At 39.6% G+C, this 20,664-nt stretch overlaps 1 protein-coding gene across 5 annotated transcripts in view; it reads right to left on the reverse strand.

The window, feature by feature from the left end:
• The window catches only part of arid1b (AT-rich interactive domain 1B), a 692,248-nt gene that overhangs the window by 36,808 nt on the left and 634,776 nt on the right, over nt 1–20,664 (reverse strand). For 4 of the 5 annotated variants that reach the window (XM_062041960.1, XM_062041959.1, XM_062041957.1 and 1 more), the window contains 3 exons: nt 14,037–14,231; nt 13,050–13,265; nt 10,483–10,708 (listed from right to left, as the gene is read on the reverse strand). In XM_062041960.1, coding sequence (XP_061897944.1) covers nt 10,483–10,708; nt 13,050–13,265; nt 14,037–14,231 — 637 coding nt within the window. The remainder of the gene's footprint in view (nt 1–10,482; nt 10,709–13,049; nt 13,266–14,036; nt 14,232–20,664) is intronic. The other variant, XM_062041956.1, reaches the window with a different exon arrangement.

A 20,664-nucleotide genomic window follows, 5' to 3' on the forward strand; every position in this document is an offset into this window, starting at 1 on the left:
TCACGTCTGGTCACACAGTACCGCCGCTCACTCTTGTTGAAGGTGCGGCTGAAGTAAGCCACCACCCGTTCACCTTCTGGGCCCACCTGCGACAGCACTGCGCCCATTCCAACATTACTGGCGTCCGTATCCAACACAAAAAGTTTAGCTGGGTCTGGAGTAGTGAGGACAGGAGCATTTATGAGGGCCTTCTTGAGGCCAGAAAATGCCTCGTGACAGTCCGGTCCACACGAACATCTGATCGTTCTGAAGGAGGCTAAACAACGGTGCGCCACTGCAGGAAAATCCCTTTACAAAACGCAGATAATATGAGGCAAGTCCCAAGAAGCTTTTTAGCTGCTTTTGGTCCTTCGGAATTGGCCAGTCTCTGATAGCGCCGATCTTCTCCTCCAGCGTGCTGATGCCGCTCCCGTCCACCTTGTGGCCCAGAAACTCCACCTCACGCCGCAGGAAATGGCACTTCTCCGGGTGGAGTTTCAGTCCAGCTGCCGCAATCCTTTCCAGTACCAGCCTCAAGGAATCAAGGGCTGACTGAAAGGACTGTCCATGGACGAGGACATCGTCCAAGTAGACCAAGCACTCTTGCCTGGGGATGTTAGCGAGCACTGTGTCCATCAGTCGCTCAAATGTCCCTGATGCGTTGCAGAGCCCAAAGCTCATGACCTTGAATTGCCAGTGGCCCCTGGTGGTGCGGAACGCTGTCTTCTGTTGTGACTCAGGGGTGAGTGGGACCTGCCAGTATCCACTGCGCAGGTCGAGCGACGAGAACCACGAGGACCCCGAGACCAGGTCCAACGTCTCATCGACCCGCGGGAGTGGGTAACAATCCTTTTTTGTCACTTTATTCAGCGGCCTGTAATCCACACAGAACCGCGGTCTTGTGCTGTTCTTCCTGGGAACCATGACCACAGCAGACGCCCACGGACTGTCAGAGGGTTCTATGATTCCCGCCTTGAGCATGGCGTGGACCTCTCTATCAGCCGCCTCCTGCCGGATCATGGGAAGGCGACGGGGGCGCACCTTGACTGGCCGCGCATCCCCAGTGTCGATGTGGTGTTCAACCAGATGGGTGAGACTAGGGATGATACTCGAAACCGGTTTTCCCGGTTGTTTGATAAGAAAAGAACCGAGTCCTCGGACTCGAATCCCTTTTTGAGAACCGGTACCCGTTATCGAGACCACTATAGTAAAGGAAAAGAGTTGATTCTTTATTCGAATCCCGTCCCGACCAGAAATGCTCCGTGGGACATCACAATAAATGACGTCACGTAGCTCAGTCATTAGGCGCAGATAGCGAAAGCAGGAAAACAATGGACGGGAAAAAGCGCTCCAAGGTGTAATAAAGATCAAAACAAAAGCTATAATCCATCGAATAACTTTACTGAGAGATTTTAGCAGGGTAAAACACATGACGAACACTTTTACGACCAACCGGAAACATAGCAACGCACCTCCTTTACGGCAGCTGTCGCAACGTTCTTAAAAGAACCGCAGCACATACAATTATATATACAATATATCTCCCTTTTTTAACTTTGGTTTTTCTTTCCTTGTAAACAAAACAAAATCACACTGTAGATGTGTTGTCTGTCTAATTATAAATAATGCAGACGAGGCGTGTTGGCTGAGTTCTTGACGTTTACTTTCACAGCGTGGCAACATGCAACACTTTTCGGGGCTACCTCGCATGCTCGTAACTCCCGTTGCATGCTGGGTAGTGTAGTTGTTATATTCTCTAGCTCATAACATTTTTCCCCCATAAAGAAATAATGTTAACTCAATAAAGTGTATTTCTTTTTTTAGCTTTAACTTTTAATTTATTAGCATTGTAACCACATTTGCAAAGAACTTTTCTCTTCATAGAATGTTCTTTCAATAAAGAAATAAAGTGCAAAAATGTCAAAGCATCATAACAAACAGTTATGTCAAATAGCAGCAGAAGTGCACTTTTTGGAGAGCTGTATTATTATCAGTTTTGTGCCCAAGGGACTGATTTTATTTAACACTATATTATTATTTATACACCTATAGTGATCACAGAGACAGGTTGTTTTTGTGTTACTGTATATATTTGTTTCTCTGAAAAATCCCACTTAATATACTTTGGGTAACAACAGTCAATATTTATTTATTTATTTTTTATTTTTTAGGTGGGTAACAGTCAATATTTATTTATTTAATAGATTTCATTTTTTTATTATATAATAAAAGTGAGCTTTTGTTAAACCAAATATTGTGTGTTTTTTTCCATATACAACAACCTATCTGGACTCGATAAGAGAATCGATAAGGAATCGGTTCGATAAGAGGATTCGATAATAGGCTCGAACTCGATAATTCCTTATCAAACATCATCCCTAGGTGAGACCCACCTCATTTTCATTGAGGGCGAAAATGTCCTTAAAGTCCCACAATACGTGCCACAGCCGCTCGCGCTGCTCCCCTTCGAGGCTGACGCAGTTCTTTTCCCAGATGGAGCGGACCGCTACTGTCCGGTCCTCATTTTGCCATTGTTGGTTTAGCGCTACTGTTGTGGACGGCCCGGATGACGTCGCCCCCCACTTTGGACTTGATTCTTCAGGGCGAGCGGACTCTGCCTCCATTACCGGTGGCTGCTGCGTGGTGGATGGTGTCCTCTTGGCTGCGAGCTCCCTGATTGCCTCATCCCTCTCTATGGGGGGCCTGACAGCCTCTTCCCAGGTTGTCGGACTGGCGACTGCGGTATTGACGGACACAGCCACAGTCCGTTCAGTGGGTGCGGTCAGCTTTACTCGCTGGCCACTCGGCAAAACGAGCACCGCAGACCCCAGGTCTATTACACATCTTGTGGCTTTCAAAAAGTCTCGACCAAGTATACATGGGTCGCCCACATCCGCCACCCAAGCGGAAAATGTCGCTGACAAGCCTCCGATTACGAACATAAACGTCGCTCTGCCTTTCATCTGGGCTATTTCCCCTGTCACTGTCTTTAATCTGGTGAGACTTGGTTCTAAAACGGTTCCAGCTGGAACAACGTCCGGTCTCACAATCGTGGCTGAAGATCCAGTATCCACCAGGGCTGTGCAGGCCACGCCCCCAATCTGCACGAAAACATGACATGGGTCCCCCACTTCTGTCCAGCCCACAGTCACAACAGTCTCGTCACTCAAGGGCTGGTGCTCCCGGTAACTGGCTAAAGGGGTCCGTGTCGTCCGGGCTACACAGACCCTCTCCCGTTTCCCTGCTGGTCCTTCCTATTTGGACAGCGCCGCAGCAGGTGGCCAAGTTGTCCACACCCCCAGCAGACAGCAGTGCACGCTCGTCTGTCCTTCTTTTCCTCATACTGTGTTGGGCGGGTCTGCAGCGCACATACAAGTTCCTCCACCCACGTCGGTCTTTGTTCCGCTTCCTGCGTAAACGATGCAGCCGAAACTGGGCGGGAAAATGTCTCAAGTGCTGCCCCAGTGGCGATCTCTCTCTCCATAGCAAGTTCGAGTGCATATGCCAGGGCTGTGGGGTGGGCGAGCTGGACGCGCAAGCGCAGTTCATCCGGTTTAAGTGCTTGGATTAATTGATCACGTATCAGTTCGTTTTGGATTGCGTTCGGCATTCCGATATACGCATGCCGACCCAGCCTCTCGATCCCATGAGCAAGGCACCGAAGCGACTCACCCGGTAGTCTGACACGTTGCTTAAACTCACAGCGTAAAGAGTCCCTCAAGTCAAACTCTCCAAAACGCCTTTGCAGTGCAGCAACCAGCGCACCGTAATCAAGTCTCTCTTCCGGGTTCAGCAGGAGCAAACAGGACGCAGCTTCTTCCGTCAGTGACAAAGCCAACTGTATTGCCCTCACCTCCTCAGTCCAGCCTGCTTTATTAGCCACAAGCTCAAACTGAATTTTATAAGCTTCCCAGCTTCCTTTCCCGGAAAACTTCAGCGTCCTCAATGCTTCCCACACAAACTCATGGCCGCCGCCATGTTTGTTTACATTCGGCGGCGGCGGCGCATGCGCTCCTGCGTCATGACGCCGCTTTGTCATGGCGGTACTGTTGTCCATGTGGCGCGAAACGCTGGCTTCATGGCGTCCGTGCTCGACGCAAACTGCGTCCGGCATGTCAATCGCACACTCTCCAGTTCCTCTCTCTACCTTCACTCGAGCGCTGCGGTCGGCGAACATCCTCGCACCACAATGCGGGCGGCAGCGGGTTGAAATCGAAGCACTTCTGACACCAATGTAATGCCCCGCAGTGGAGAAGGAGTCACACAGACGAGGATGCGCTGCTCAATCGCTTTATTAACAAGCGGTAAGTAACGCACACGGTAAGTAACGCACACACATACACGAGCTGCTGTTAGCCACAACTCACGCTCACACACACTCAAGTTCTCCGCCAACTCACTCGCGCATGCGCGTTCCCCAAACCCTTAAAGACACAGTACACTAATGCAAATATCACAGATATTACAGTATTATATACATCCCACAATAATAATACAAATAGTAATGGTGTTGCTGTTGGAGTTTTACCTTTTAGTCAGCCCTGCTGGCAACAAGCCATTTTATGTGTCTGTAGCTTTAATGCTAATGAGCAGTGTTTGTCCATGCCTGCCTGTGTGTGTGTGACTGAAAGGTGCACTTTTTACATATCCGCTGTAAGTTTGAACAAAATAGATTTGCTATTTCAAAAACAACAACGACACATTAAGGAGTGGAGGACACTAGCATAACTATGATAGCTACAGTGAACACTACACGTCTGTTTTTAATTTTCTTTAAATTTATTGTAGTTGAATGTTTTATGCGCTACACTGTCTTTAGTTTTATCTTGGTTTGAAACATGTATTTTAACTACTGTACTATGCAGCGCTTTGTGAATTTTTAACACATTGTTCTATATTCAGTAAATAAAGTGGATGTGAAGTGGATCAAACATTAAACCACATACAAAACCCAAAACTAGTGAAGTTGGCATGTTGTGTAAATCGTAAATAAAAACAGAATACAATGATTTGCAAATCCTTTTCAACCTATATTCAATTGAATAGACTGCAAAGACAAGATACTTAACATTCTGCAGTCCAGACCTGTCTCCCATTGAAAATGTGTGGCGCAATATGAAGCCTAAAATACCACAACGGAGACCCCGGACTGTTGAACAACTTAAGCTGTACATCAAGCAAGAATGGGAAAGAATTCCACCCGAAAAGCTTCAACAATTGGTCTCCTCAGTTCCAAACGTTTACTGAGTGTTGTTAAAAGGAAAGGCCATGTAACACAGTGGTAAAAATGCCCCAGTGCCTACTTTTTGCAATGTGTTGCTGCTATTAAATTCTAAGTTAATGATTATTCGCAAAAACAAATTAAGTTTCTCAGTTTGACCATTAAATATCTTGTCTTTGCAGTCTATTCAATTGAATATCCGGTAAGTTGAAAAGGATTTGCAAATCATTGCATTCTGTTTTTATTTACGAATTACACAACATGCCAACTTAACTGGTTTTGGGGTTTGTATATCATGATAGTTTAGCCTATATGTTTTGGAAAAATGAAAAGATCAAACTTACTGTATTTCCGGACTATAGAGGGCAGCAGTATATAAGCCGCACCCACTAAATTTTGAAAGAAAAAAAGTATTTCCATATATTAGCCGCACCGGACTATAAACCGCAGATATATACGTTGTGAAAGGAGGTATTTACACAGAAATATTTTGCAAATGTTTATTTACATACCTTAATTGTTTCCAAACAGTGCCTGTAACACGGCAGTACAACGGCTGATCAAACAAAACAGAAGTCACCGTCATGGACCCACTAGCTGCGGAAGCTAGCTCTTCAATCTGCTTAACAGACTTATTAACTCCACAGTGACGTTTTGGTGAAAAACTCATAAACGTATTAGCATATTAGCTCATGCTAGCAACGCTGGCTTCATTACATTATGAGAGCACACACAAATATGCATGAAAACACTCCTACAGACATCACACATAGGAATACAGACATCACATATGGGACTGGATAGTTTGTTATATTGTAAAACTTACAAACGTTGCTTGGAGTGATGAATGAAGAAACCATACAAGTAGAAACACTATTGATGACTAGAAGTTGAGAATGGGACTTGTACTTCCGGCTGAAAGCACTAACACAAGGGTTCACCCCGCAGCTCCTGCAGTGACCAAACTCATCCAAAAGATGGTGCCATAGCACAAACAATAACACACCTTTCCAGTGTCTCTGTCAGTGTTTAATTAAAGCTATTTGTTGAACACAAAACATTATCGCCGTTAGCGACGACAAATCCATAAATTAGTCGCAGCGTTTTATAAGCCGCAGGTTTTAAAGTGTAGTATAAAGGTAGCGCCTTTTAGTCCGGAATTAACGATAAGGTAACTGACTACAGATAGTTGGCTGAGCTCCAGGCTTCATTTTAAGATGTGTAGTAGAGCCAACCCTTTTCTGTCTGTCTTACATTAAGTCAGCGTTTCTCAAAGTGTGGGGCGCGCCCCACTTGTGGGGAATAGAGACATGACAGGTGGGGCGCGATGAACGGGAGGAAATTTCACTTTACTTTTTTTTTTTTTTAATTATATTCCTAGATTTTTTTTTTTACTATGCTTTCATTTTCTATACACACTGTAAATCACTTTGTGATTCTGTCTGTGAAATCCGCTATATAAATAAATGTAAATTACTTATTTTTCCTGTAGGCTTTAAATTTCTAGGTAGGAGTGAAAGCGACATAGAAACAGTAACTAATGGGGGCGGGGCTAAGCGGAAGCTTTGTGAATGGCGAGTCACTGTGCGAGGATTTGCTGTTTTGCAAATACATAAAAATTAGAGCCACTGCTGATGAGCTGTTCAAGATAATGGACAGTTTCCTCAAAGAACACAACCTTAAATGGGAAAACTGTGTGGGCTTTTGCTCTGATGGCGCACAGACCATGGCAGGGCAAAGAAACTGGCTGCAGGCTCTAATAAAGAGGGTTGCGCCAAATGCGCATTGGACACACTGTGTCATTCACCGGGAAGCACTCGCGTCAAGGCAGCTCAGCCCCGAACTCAATGAGGTTTTAACAGTGGCAGTGTCAAGCCTGCAACCCCGATTTGAAAAGCTGTGCAGTGCAAAACAGGCTCATTGCAGCCACTAATGCTGGAGTACTGTAAAACTCATGTTCACTTTTCCTGTCTTGCCAAAATGCATAGCTCCTCCTTTTTTTTTGCAAAGATTGCAAAGTGGCACTTTTATTTTATTTATTATTTAACTTGATGCAAGTTATTTGATTTATTATTGAACTTGATGCAAGTTATAACACTTTTATTTGATTTATTATTGAACTTGATGCAAGTTATAACACTTTTATTTGATTTATTATTGAACTTGATGCAAGTTATTTGAGGTATTATTGAACTTGATGCAAGTTATAACACTTTTATTTTATTTATTATTGAACTTGATGCAAGTTATAACACTTTTATTTGATTTATTATTGAACTTGATGCAAGTTATAACAATTTTTTTGATTTATTATTGAACTTGATGCAAGTTAACACTTTTTTTGATTTATTATTGAACTTGATGCAAGTTATAACACTTTTGTTTTATTTATTATTGAACTTGATGCAAGTTATTTGATTTATTATTGAACTTGATGCAAGTTATTTGATTTATTATTGAACGTGATGCAAGTTATACCACAGCTGCACAGTTATTTTATTTATTATTGAACTTGATGCAAGTTATACCACAGCTGCACAGTTATTTTATTTATTATTGAACTTGATGTTATTTTATGTTATTTAGTTTGAATGTATACAACTTGATGTTACTTGATGTTCAATAAATTTGAAAATGTTAAGCTTGGCATTAGCGTTCTGGGGGCGATGGGGGCAGGTGGGGCTTGAAAACTCCCCCTTGTCCAAAGTGGGGGATGACAAAAAAAGTTTGAGAACCACTGCATTAAGTACAGGCTTTTTTTCCCCATTTGGGACATCACAAAAACATGGAACTTTAAAACTGAGTCACTCTTCTCTTAAAAGTGGAGCGCACAAGTGATGAAGATTAATTTTTTCATGTATGGTATTCATAAACAGGCTCTCGGGACTCATATTACTATTATGACATCATTAAAAGCAAACTTTTCACAACAGGAGACCTTTAACTACCGGGAGTGAGTTAATACCGTAGAATTGATATTAAATGATTATTACGCATGATGATGTGAGAGACTATTATGTATGTAGTCCATGTGTACATTACAGAATGTGTAACAATATGAATACAAATGCAGGTGGATGTTTTTTTCCGCCAAGCAGAAAAAGCAATCTGCAGTCTCATGCATGCAAGTGAAGTACCCTGATGTTCTTTTTAAAAGCTAGGACCACCTTTCTCATCTCCGTTGCAAATTAGAGGCGTGACCTCTCTCTGATCCCTGCTGATCCTCATGTCATAATTGTTCAAAGACAGTGTGAACACCACACACATACAAACAAAAGTCAGCAAACACAAGCTGACGTAACCTCAATCACATGAAAATGAAATAAAGGCAAGTCTCATCTTTGAGGTTCAAATGGTGACGCTATCAAAAGTGGCCTTCTTTAAGTTAAAGTTAAAGTACCAATGATTGTCACACACACACTAGGTGTGGTGAAATGTGTCCTCTGCATTTGACCCATCCCCTTGATCACCCCCTGGGAGGTGAGGGGAGCAGTGGGCAGCAGCGTAGCCACGCCCGGGAATCATTTTTGGTGATTTAACCCCCAATTCCAACCCTTGATGCTGAGTGCCAAGCAGGGAGGTAATGGGTCCCATTTTTATAGTCTTTGGTATGACCCGGCCGGGGTTTGAACTCACAACCTACCGATTTCAGGGCGGACACTCTAACCACTAGGCCACTGAGTAGTAATTATCTCATCAACACAGTGGATGTTTACTTTATCTCCTGGGCTGAACTTCTCTCCACGTTTCCTATAACTTTACATCTTCAAGTCTTAGTTGCAATTGATGTCTTGTCATTTACATTTAGATTTCGGCAGAACGTTGCCCACGAAACATTGAAATTCATGGTTGTAGATGCATCAGGGTGGTATCAGGCTATACGATATGATAGTTTCAACCAAACTATGGCTTGTCTTTGGATACTGAAGCTTTGATAAACAAATGACAATGATCATTTTGCCCATTATCCACAATCCTTTCAGTATGTCAGGCAAGAAAACACATGTCTTTGCTTATTCTCTGCGATCTAATTAGTAGAAAAACTGCTAGTAAGAGGCAGCTAACAATGCAGGTCATGGGGATATGATCTAAAGTCCCCTAAAAAGCATTAAAAAACCTCCAACACCATTTTATATCCATGCTTTAGGTATGTATGTAATGTAGTAATTCATGATAACATGTAATATTTACAGTTTCTGGGTATTTTAAGTATTATCGTTACTTATTTCCTGTGCCAACTGATTTCACAGAGCGCATAGCAACACATGCTACTTCTGTTAACAAAACATTTTTTATTACATAGGATACATATTATTAAAATATTTCTTATATTAAAAAAAACTTCCTTAGATATGCATTTTTTTGCGGCTTGAGCGTGGTAAGTGCAGCCTCTCTCCAATAAGCGCACCTTCGGCTGTAAAAACTAAAGTGCTGTCATTGTAAATGTACTGCAGGATTGTTTCTAAATGACCATTTATACGTGGTAGATGTCTCCTGCATGTTAGCAAAACGCCACAGGTAGCAGCAGGATAACATGAATGTGCAGTAAATGAGTGTCTCCATGGTGATGCCCAGAATAGTACACACAATCCTCATTTAAATAAGGCGGTCTGCACCACTTTTCAATTGCATATGCAGTCTTAGTAAATCACATGTAACACGGCCACTGAAAGTACAACCTATTTTATAGATTGCACACACTGTTTAGCGCGTGGTGTTTGAATTTTAGTAAACCAGGCCCATGTAGTATCAAGTTGGTAATGTGTGGATTTTCAAAGTTGACCAACTTCCCGGCTTGGTGCCACAACCTTCTGCGATACAGGTGAGATGCTTGATTCATAATCTTGCATTAACTTCTACTAACTCAAAGAAAAGCAAAAGCAGCAGACGCAGCGCAAGCTCCTTTATTTTATAGCAGGTTACATATAACGTTATTTACAGCTAGAGCAGCGCTTACAATAACAATGTCACTCTAGCTTGGTGAATAAGCATGTACAGTAAATGGAGCGTTGTTGGCGGTTATTGGATGTTTTTAGAGCTTTCTAGTGGCGGAATAGATGGATCCCATTTCCAGTTAGCCACTTCGAAGACACATAAAAGGGACATACATTTATGTTCTTGTTTCACATAAGGATTGTAGATGGGCAAAATTCCAAAAAAAGTGCAGTTTTCCTTTAAGGTGCAGCAGTGTTGGTGCTTTTGACCTTTTGCCATAACTCTATCACCTGCTATCGCTTTACTTGCAGTACTCTGGCGTGCAGTGGTTTGCTAGTAAGCCTTACCAGGTGACGGCGGCTGGATCTTGACCTGCTTCCTGTGGTCTGCTCCAGCCACGCTGCCGCTACTACTGCTGCTGCTGTCTGCTGGTGGCTCCTCTCCCCGCTCCATCTTACACTCATAGGCAAACAGGTACTGGATATAGTTCTTCTTGAGCGAGCTGGCCGAGCTGCTCGATGTCCCCACGCTCAGAGTGGCGGACAGCTCACGCCACTTCTTGTTCTTGTTCACCTGAGGGACGATGGCGTAATGTTATTTATTCCGGTCAATAACATGGTAACAATATATAATCTGTGTTCTAAAGTCTCTGAAGTACAAGGTGATTACTGTAATTGTAAGGATTGTTGAGGACAAAGCTATGAACAATGGGAGACCGGGCTTTCTGCTCCACCGCTCCCAGTCTGTGGAACGCTCTCCCTGACCACCTGAGGGCACCACAGACTGTGGATGCTTTTAAAAAAGGCTTAAAAACCCTTCTTTAAAAAAAAAAAAGCCTTTTTTTTTAGATATATGCATACTAGTTCTAGCTATTAGGCTGTTCTAGTTATTATTTTTATTTATTTTTATTATCTTTTTATTTTTATTTTTTTAATACACTGTAGCACTTTGAGGTTGTTTACTCAATGTAAAGTGCTTTTTACAAATAAATCTATTATAATTGTAATTTTGCATTAAACAGAACATTCTAATATTTTGCCAAACACTGTAAGAGGTGGAAATCTAATCAAAATTGAATTGACCAACAGAAAAGGTCACATTTTCTATTATCTTAATAAAAATTATCTCACTATAGCATGCTACACCACCACAAACTACAACCACAAAATAAACATATTAAAGAAGTGAACTAGTTAATATCTTTCTGACACTGTTAAAGGCTGCTTTTTTTGGACAGCTCTTTGTGCAGGTGTACCCAAGGGGGTCAAAGAGGGGTCGAGGGTCTAGTGGGATCCTTTTGGCTTTTGTAAAGTTTGAAGATCTTTTTCTGCCATTTAAATACACTGTAAAAAAAAATTCTGTAAAAAAAACGGTCATCTACTGGCAGCTACGGCTACCAAACGAAAACCATAAAATTAAAGTAAAACATTGGAAACCAAATAATGATCAAAAACATTATATTTACATACATTTTTATGAAACGTTTTGCGGAAAAATATTGTAATTTTACATGAATTTGAAAGAAATTTAAGAAAACAAAAATATGTATAATTGTATAATTAATTTAGTATTTTTCTGTAAAACAAAATTAGAAATATACATAGTTGGTCATTACTGGCATATTACTTAAAATAACAGGCGGATTGTTTATTTACAGATAATGTCTTCAATTCTACAGTTTTATAAACTACTTTTAAAAAAAAGAGAAATTACAGTAGAAATTTAGAGTAAATTAACCATAAAAATAGGAATTTTTTTTTTACAGTGTATGTAAAAAACGACAACGTGAAAAATGATACAAAAATACATTTTGCTGTCAAAGTTGCTTAAATCAAATTAAGAATGTCAAAGACTTACAACACCCCCTTGCATAAACACAAAAGGGTTTGTTCCACCTGGACAGGCAGACCAAACATGGAACACCTTACTCAACACAGACGTCATAATGTCATCAAAGCTCACCTTACTCACACACCGCACCAACATTTTGCAACAAGGATGAAGTGACAGAAGAAAGGTAAAAAAAAAATTATACATCTATCTGTGGCAGCCTAGCAGAAAGTTGTGTACAAGTTTCACTTTTGCATCTCATTGCGCATAATTGTGGTGCGTTCAAGAACCCTCGATTAAAGTTAGAAACAGAAGCGTCATTACTTTTTAAAGACAGGCGGATACTTAGCCCCCTGCAGAAGCACTAAAATAATACAATCAAAATAATAGTGATGTATTATTATGATCTGTATCAGGCATTTATGATAATCCCATGTCTATCAGCTAATCTCTATTTAACAATCTGATGTAAAGTCAAACTTGACAGAATTCTAATCATATTTAAGTGAACAATGACAGGTTATATGATCATTCACATGCATATTTTGGCTACTTTATATTGAATTTACTGGCACTGTTTTGTAAAATTTCAAACAAAACCAAATAATTGAGGGGGGTTTATCTAGATATGTTGGAAATATGTCAATCCCATCCTTTAAAAGTGAAAAACCTAAATAAGGTTTTTACATGGGTTTTAAAAAGATGGTTTTAACCAAATCCATGCAAATCTTTGTTTTTTAGTGCATGTTGTGTTCAGGGTGGGATGGGAGGCCCTTTAAGAGTCTTATGTATGGGGGCCCATAGTTTGGTGCTACACCTTTGGGTGTGCCCACTGCAGTGAGTGCATATTGTAACGTGGTGACGTACGTCCCAACAAATCTAATCAACAAATATTTATTTTTAATTGGAACCCCGCAAGAAACGAAATGCTGCATCTCAAGGGGCTATCCTTAATAAATTGAAATAGAAAAGTTGTGTCATTCTTCAGCACACATTTCTACTTTATTATCACAGAAAGAAGATAATATTTCCTGTTATTGTGACATTTTAGTCATGAAACATGATCCCAAGCCTCGAACATTACCATGGCGAGGCCTCCAATCTCGCGAACAGCAACATAGAGCTTCCAGAGGTCCAGAGGCTTCTTTCCCACGACAGGCAGCTGACAAACGGGCGTTCCTCTGTCGTCCATGAAGGAAAGATAGCGCTCCACCCAGTTGCGCCTCTCTGGCTCCACACCCAGATCGTACAGCCGGACCATTCGCTCGCCACCGGCTGTTGAGGAGTTTACGTTGGCTTTCTGTGTCCCCCCAAAAAAATGACGGCAGGAAAAAAGAAGAGGGATTTAACAATAAAAAAATGGGTAACACTTTAGTATGGGGAACATATTCACCATTAATTAGTTGCTTATTAGCATGCAAATTAGTAACATATTGGCTCTTAATTAGTCATTATTAAGTACTAATTAATGCCTTATTCTGCATGGCCTTATTATACAACCAGTAAGCCATTAACTAAGAGTCTTCCCTCAATAACCTCAGAATTATTGCTTATTAGTAACCCTAACCCTTCTATGTTCCCCTAGTGTCCAAATAACTCTAAATTAAGTCTTTGTTACTTAGAATATGTTCCCCATACTAAAGTGTTACCAAAGAATGCGATCTTAAAATTTCATACAACATACAATTTTATTTAAATGATTCTCAAATAAAATGACAAATGTTTATAGCCTTTATTTGGCATGCCATTATGACAGGAAAGTGCACAGCTAACGCTTCCTAGATGAGCCATGATTCCTATCAATTGTATAAAGGTAATTACCCAGTCTATTTGCTGTCCCCTGTGCTTTAACAATCCTCTCGCCTCATGGATGTCATTAAGTTTCATTGCATATTTACACATTGTGAACTAGGCTCCTGGTTAAAGCTAAAAAACACTTGTTTTTTATACATAGTAATCACAGCTGTCTTTTGCTATTTTCATTTGACTACCAACCCTCTGCAATAAGCACATTGCGTTTTGTTAGCAAGCTGACCATCCATCTGTCTGTACTTGGAGGTGTGGTACTTACAGGACTGGGCGGGGCCTTGACGGGCCAAGGCGGGCTGCTGATGCTGTCACTATCATCTCCGTGGTAGGAGGACAAGCTGGCCGGGCTGGGTGAAAGGGGCGATGGGACAGGCAGGACGCTGTTTGGCGTGGCCGGCTGGGACACACAGTGGGAGCTTGTGTTGCTGTTGTTGGTATTGTGGCTGTCTTGTAGCTGCTGTGGACAGAAAGCCAGTGACTTAAAACATATAACTAAACTCAAGTATGATTCTGTACCTTAAAAACTTACAGAGGGCCTTATTTACTCTACATGTATCAAAACACCTGCAAACTTGGTAGCACAGGCAAATCTAATTTAGTAAACTCATGCGCAGATGATTGTGTGGAATTGTGGTGGCAAAGCTGAATGTGATTCATTCAGCTTCGCCACCATTGCAAGTCTCAAGTTTTTGTGTGTCGTAAATACGTGCTCATATGTGCTTATTGTTGCTTGAGGTTTTTTTCAGGTCTCAAATTACAATGTGTTGCCTAGCTAGCAAGTAGTCTTTGTCATTAAGCAATTATTTTGACTCTGGGGCCACATTGGTCGGTAAAAATATATCTGGGGGCCGGTGTGTGTTATGTTATATATATATATATATATATATATATATATATATATATATATATATATATATATATATATATATATATATATATATATATATATATATTTAACACTTTAGTATATTCACCATGAATTAGTTGCTTATTAACATGCAAATTAGTAACATATTGGCTCTTAGTCATTATTAAGTACTTATTAATGCCTTATTCTGCATGGCCTTGTTATACAACCAGTAAGCCATTAACTAAGAGTCTTCCCTCAATAACCTCAGAATTATTGCTTATTAGTAACCCTAACCCTTCTATGTTCCCCTAGTGTCCAAATAACTCTAAATTAAGTCTTTATCCTAGTGTTACCATATATATATATATATATATATATATATATATATATATATATATATATATATATATATATATATATATATATATATATATATATATACATATATATGTATGTATATATGTGTATGTATATATATATATATATATATATATACATATATATATGTATGTATATATATATGTATGTATATATATATGTATGTATATATATATGTATGTATATATATATATATATATATATATATATATATATATATATATATATATATATATATATATATATACATATATATCTGAATACATACTGTATATCTGTATATATATATATATATATATATATATATATATATATATATATATATATATATATATATATATATACATATATATCTGAATACATACTGTATATCTGTATATATATATATATATATATACATATATATATATTGTATACACATATATATATCTATTTTTATATATGTATACATGTATATATATATATATATATATATATATATATATATATACATATATATATATCTATTTATATATATATATGTATATATATATATATATATATATATATATATATATATATATATATATATATATATATATATATATATATATATCTGTATACATACTGTATATCTGTATATATATACAGTATATATAAAAAAAATAAATATATATATATATATATATATATATATATATATATATATATATATATATATATATATATATATATATATATATATATATATATATATATATATATATATATATATATATATATGTATACATATGTATACACCAATCACCAATCATACTATAAATATGACATGATAACTGCAGGATATTTCCGTGTAACAGAAGAGTGACTGACTGATGAATGTGTGAAAATATTTCCCGGTCTTATTATTTTATTTCTGATTTTTAACATAACACTGACACAATTTTTTTATTATTACATAATATTTTAGCTGTAAAATGTGTCACACATTGTAAGGAACACTTTAAACATGTGTAGGTTGTTCAGCATCAGTGGAAGAAATTCCTAAAATGCATTAGAAAAGTGTAAGAGCTAAACACACAATACAAACACTCACAATATGACTTATAAAAAGTTTTAAAAAATGTAAAAAAACTGAATGGAATTTTACAGCCTTTTTGCAGAATAAAATAATTTACATGAAAATAAATAATGTGAGTGAATGACTCGTTTGACATTTGTTTTGAAAATAAAGTCAGCTTGGTTTTGAAAGCATTGACATTTGTGTACATTTCATGAACGAACTGGTCTTTGCCTTGTAGCTTCACATTCAGCTCATTCATGTGTGCCAGTATGTCCACAGCAAACGCTTAATCACAAAGCCATTCGGTGTCACTCAGCTCAGGGAACGTGTCAGCTTTTTCAAGTTGCTCCAATAATGAGATCATCTCCTGTTTTAGCTCTCACACACGTTGACATACTTTACCCAAACTTAACCAGCGGACATTGGAATGGTAAAGCAAGTCCTGGTGGTCTCTTCAAGAAATGTAATAAACTGACGATGGTGAAGTGCCCTCTCACGAATAAAGTTAGAGCTTTATAACTGGCTTCACCACATGGTCAAGCTGCAATACAGATGTGCACAGTGCCTCCTAGTGGATTCTGCAGTGTAAAAAAAAGTACCTTGTGTTGGTGGGTTGTCTTCTTTCACCCTCCCCTGGATTCTTTTTAGTAACCCAATGTTCTTTTCCTGTGAGATTTGGCTACCCATCCGTGGTAACGTTAGCTAGCTTACTCCAAGGCAGTTTGTGCCTCATGATGACTTCCGCCACGCTGTTAAGTAAGTCCTCTCCTCACGTTTTTCCTTTTAGGGCCCAAAACTCCTCATTAATCTCAAAATTGTCATTAATCCCTCTGATGAAAATCAAAAGCTGAGCGATGTCCCGAATGTCATTACTTTCATCTAGTGCCAAGGAACATAATGTAAATGACTCGGTTTTGTTGTTGAGCTTGCTAGCTAAGTCGTTAGCTCCACATGGCAGGTCACTGTCCTGCGTGATAAGCTATTTTTTTCAAATATGCTCTTGCTCTCAGGGCACCAAACACCTGCTGTCTCCACCATGCACTCTTTTAGAAACTCTCCTTCGGAAAAAGTCTTAATCGTCTTAGCTAATTTAAATGGCAGTAGATAACTTGCCTTTGTGCTTGATTCTTGGACGGTAGTTCGTCGGATAAAGATGTTGTGCTGACCCTGCAAATTAGCTTCCAACTTCTGAGCAGTAGCGGACAGTTCTTGGAATGACTGGTTGTTTGCATAATTAGCGTACTTGGTGGAGAAATGATGACTTGCGTTGTATTCCTTCAAAACCGTGACGGTTTCTTGGCAAATAAGACATATAGCCTTTGACTGGACTTCAGTGAAAACATATTTAGTTGTCCATTCCTTATTAAACATCTGGCATTCGCTGTCAGCTTTTCTCATTGTTGCAAATTGGTTCTGCTGTCAGAGCAGTAGCATTTAAAAAAAGTGTACCTGGGCTGTGCAATCAATCAAGCATACTGCAGTCCTATTGCGCCACTCTGGGGAATTACTTGGTATTATTACACAAATTGCTCAATTCTGTTTTATTTTTTGACGGGCCAGATCAAAAAGACCAACGGGCCGGATGTGGCCCGTTGGTCTTAGTTTGCCCATCCCTGCACTAGCTGTTTGACTGTAATGTGCATGTTAGTTGTATTTTCATTTAATTACACTTGCAGGTGTTGAACTTGCCATGTAAAATTCAAATGAGTAGAATGTATATGGCAACGCCGATGTGGATTAGCTTCAAGCTAGCACATTTTGGAAAAGTGGAGCCTTACTTGCTTTGTTGTCATGGAAAATTGCAACAATGCCTAAAAACATTTGAGTGCTGCTTGAGTCCTTCTTTCCTTGCCAAGTGTTTGAGCCTGTGACTTGACGTCACAACAACAAAGGTATCGAAATATGGTACCAACTGATTTTATGTGATTCGATACCGGGTATTATCGATGGAATTTGGTCCGTGCCTACAAAAGTACCAAATTCCCTGCCCACAAAGGTGCAATATAATACGACCCCTCCCCCCCCCCAGAAATTAGCAATATTTACCAATATATATTTCTTTGATCACAATACAATACAATACAATACAATACAAGTGGAAGTTTAACAAATAAAAAATAAATGGTAAATGGTTGTACTTGTATAGCGCTTTTCTACCCCTTTTTAAGGAGCCCAAAGCGCTTTGACAGTATTTCCACATTCACCCATTCACACACACATTCACACACTGATGGCGGGAGCTGCCATGCAAGGCGCTAACCAGGACCCATCAGGAGCAAGGGTGAAGTGTCTTGCCCAAGGACACAACGGTCGTGACTAGGATGGTAGAAGGTGGGGATTGAACCAGTAACCCTCAGATTGTTGGCATGGCCACTCTCCCAACTTTGCCACGCCGTCCCCCAAAAACAACACAACGATTCATTAAAATGATGTGCTTAAACAAGCACATGGCTCAGTGCTGACTATAACTTGTATATTGTACATGCTCACAGGGACATTTTAACATTTTGTGGTCAAGCAGAGACAAATTATGATCAACTTTTAAAGGAAACCAATCGCTACTGTTATTAAAGTTGCAGTTGGCAGAGGGCTTCACATTTCTCAATATCACTCTTCAACTTTTTTTTTTTTAAACCATAAAATATAAAAAGAACACATTTAATGAATACATGTCAAAGTTTAAAACTTTGTGAAGTGAATCATATTTATATAGCTCTTTTTTCTAGTGACTCAAAGCGTATTACATAGTGAAACCCATTATCTAAGTTACAGTTAAACCAGTGTGGGTGGCACTGGGAGCAAGCAGGTGAAGTATCTTGCCCAAGGACAAAACGGCAGTGACTAGGATGGCGGAAGCGGGGATCGAACCTGGAACCCTGAAGTTGCTGGCATGGTCACTCTACCAACCAAGCCACGCTGCCAGTGATAACATTTCCGCTCATTCCAAAATGATGATTAAAAAATACAATGATTGGGGTAGCGGGGGGTGTATTTTATAGCGTCCCGGAAGAGTTAGTGCTGCAAGGGGTTCTGGGTATTTGTTCTGTTGTGTTTATGTTGTGTTACGGTGCGGATGTTCTCCCGAAATGTGTTTGTCATTCTTGTTTGGTGTGGGTTCACAGTGTGGCGCATATTTGTAACAGTGTTAAAAGTTGTTTATACGGCCATCCTCAGTGTGACCTGTATGGCTGTTGACCAAGTATGCTTGCATTCACTTGTGTGTGTGAAAAGCCGTACATATTATGTGACTGGGCCGGCACGCAAAGGCAGTGCCTTTAAGGTTTATTGGCGTACTTCTCCCTACGTCCGTGTACACAGCTGCGTTTTAAAAAGTAATACATTTCACTTTTTGAAACCGATAATTTCCGATATTACATTTTAAAGCATTTATCGGGCGATAATATCGGCAGTCCGATATTATCGGACATCCCTAATAATAAGCAGTGTTGGGTTAGTTACTGAAAACCAGTAATGAGTTATAGTTACTAGTTACTTCATTTCAAAAGTAACTCAGTTACTAACTCAGTTACTTACACCTAAAACTAATGCGTTACTTTGAAAAGTAACTATTTAGTTACTTATTGTTTTCTTTTCTTTTTTAAAAGCTCCCATTAATGCCCTTTAGCCTTCATTTCAGTACTGTTATTGCACTGGAGAATAATACAATGTGTTGATCAACTTGACATGCATTTGCATCACTGAACTCTGCTAAGCAATGTGGTCTACATACAACACACAAACAATGTGGTCTACATACAACACACAAACAATGTGGTCTACATACAACACACAAACAATGTGGTCTACATACAACACACAAACAATGTGGTCTACATACAACACACAAAGACAAAGATATGTTTCAAAGGCCAATTTGTTTCTGGCCAGAACAAATTGACAAACTATTTTAAATAGCTGCAACATAATGGCACTTTAACTTGAACTTGAAGTAGATCCAAGACACAACTTACATTTAACTAAAATGTTATTTTCTTTGTGCTCGACAAAAGAAAAGTATTGACAATTTCTCCTTGTTAAAAAAATCGACTCTTGGCTTCGCCTTGATGTCTTGTTAGTTGTTATGAGAGTTGTGTGTGTGTGTGTGTGTGTGTGTGTGGCCCTTTAAGATATGACAGCATGTGGGTGAGGTACGTCAGTGAGTGAGTGGGCGAGAGAAGTGAGCGAGCGCCGCGGTGACAGTGAGTGCGTGCAGGTGCTCTAGCTTGCTGGATGGCTGCGTCCAATAAAGTCACAAAGTTGCAACAAACCGCCGGCCTCGTCATTCACCCTCAGCTGTAAAGACCACTTCCGGGTAAAGTGAAGGTTGTTAGCCCCGAAAGAACGTCTCCCCTGCGCCCCTCAACTACGGTATGGGAGTCCCCCCCACCCACAGAAAGCACATACGCCCTTTCTTTCCACCGCAGCGCTGCCACAAAACACACTCAGATCTTCAGTTTCTAGCCGATAGTACATAAAAAATAACGTAAAATAACGCAGTAACGCATCATGTAGTAACGGTAACCGAGTTACTGAATATAAAAAATAACGCGTTAGATTACTAGTTACCGCGTTGTAACGCGTTAGTCCCAACACTGATTATAAGTATCAAAACATATTTAT

The sequence above is a fragment of the Entelurus aequoreus genome, linkage group LG03, assembly GCF_033978785.1.
Source record: "Entelurus aequoreus isolate RoL-2023_Sb linkage group LG03, RoL_Eaeq_v1.1, whole genome shotgun sequence".
Classification (NCBI taxonomy): domain Eukaryota; kingdom Metazoa; phylum Chordata; class Actinopteri; order Syngnathiformes; family Syngnathidae; genus Entelurus; species Entelurus aequoreus.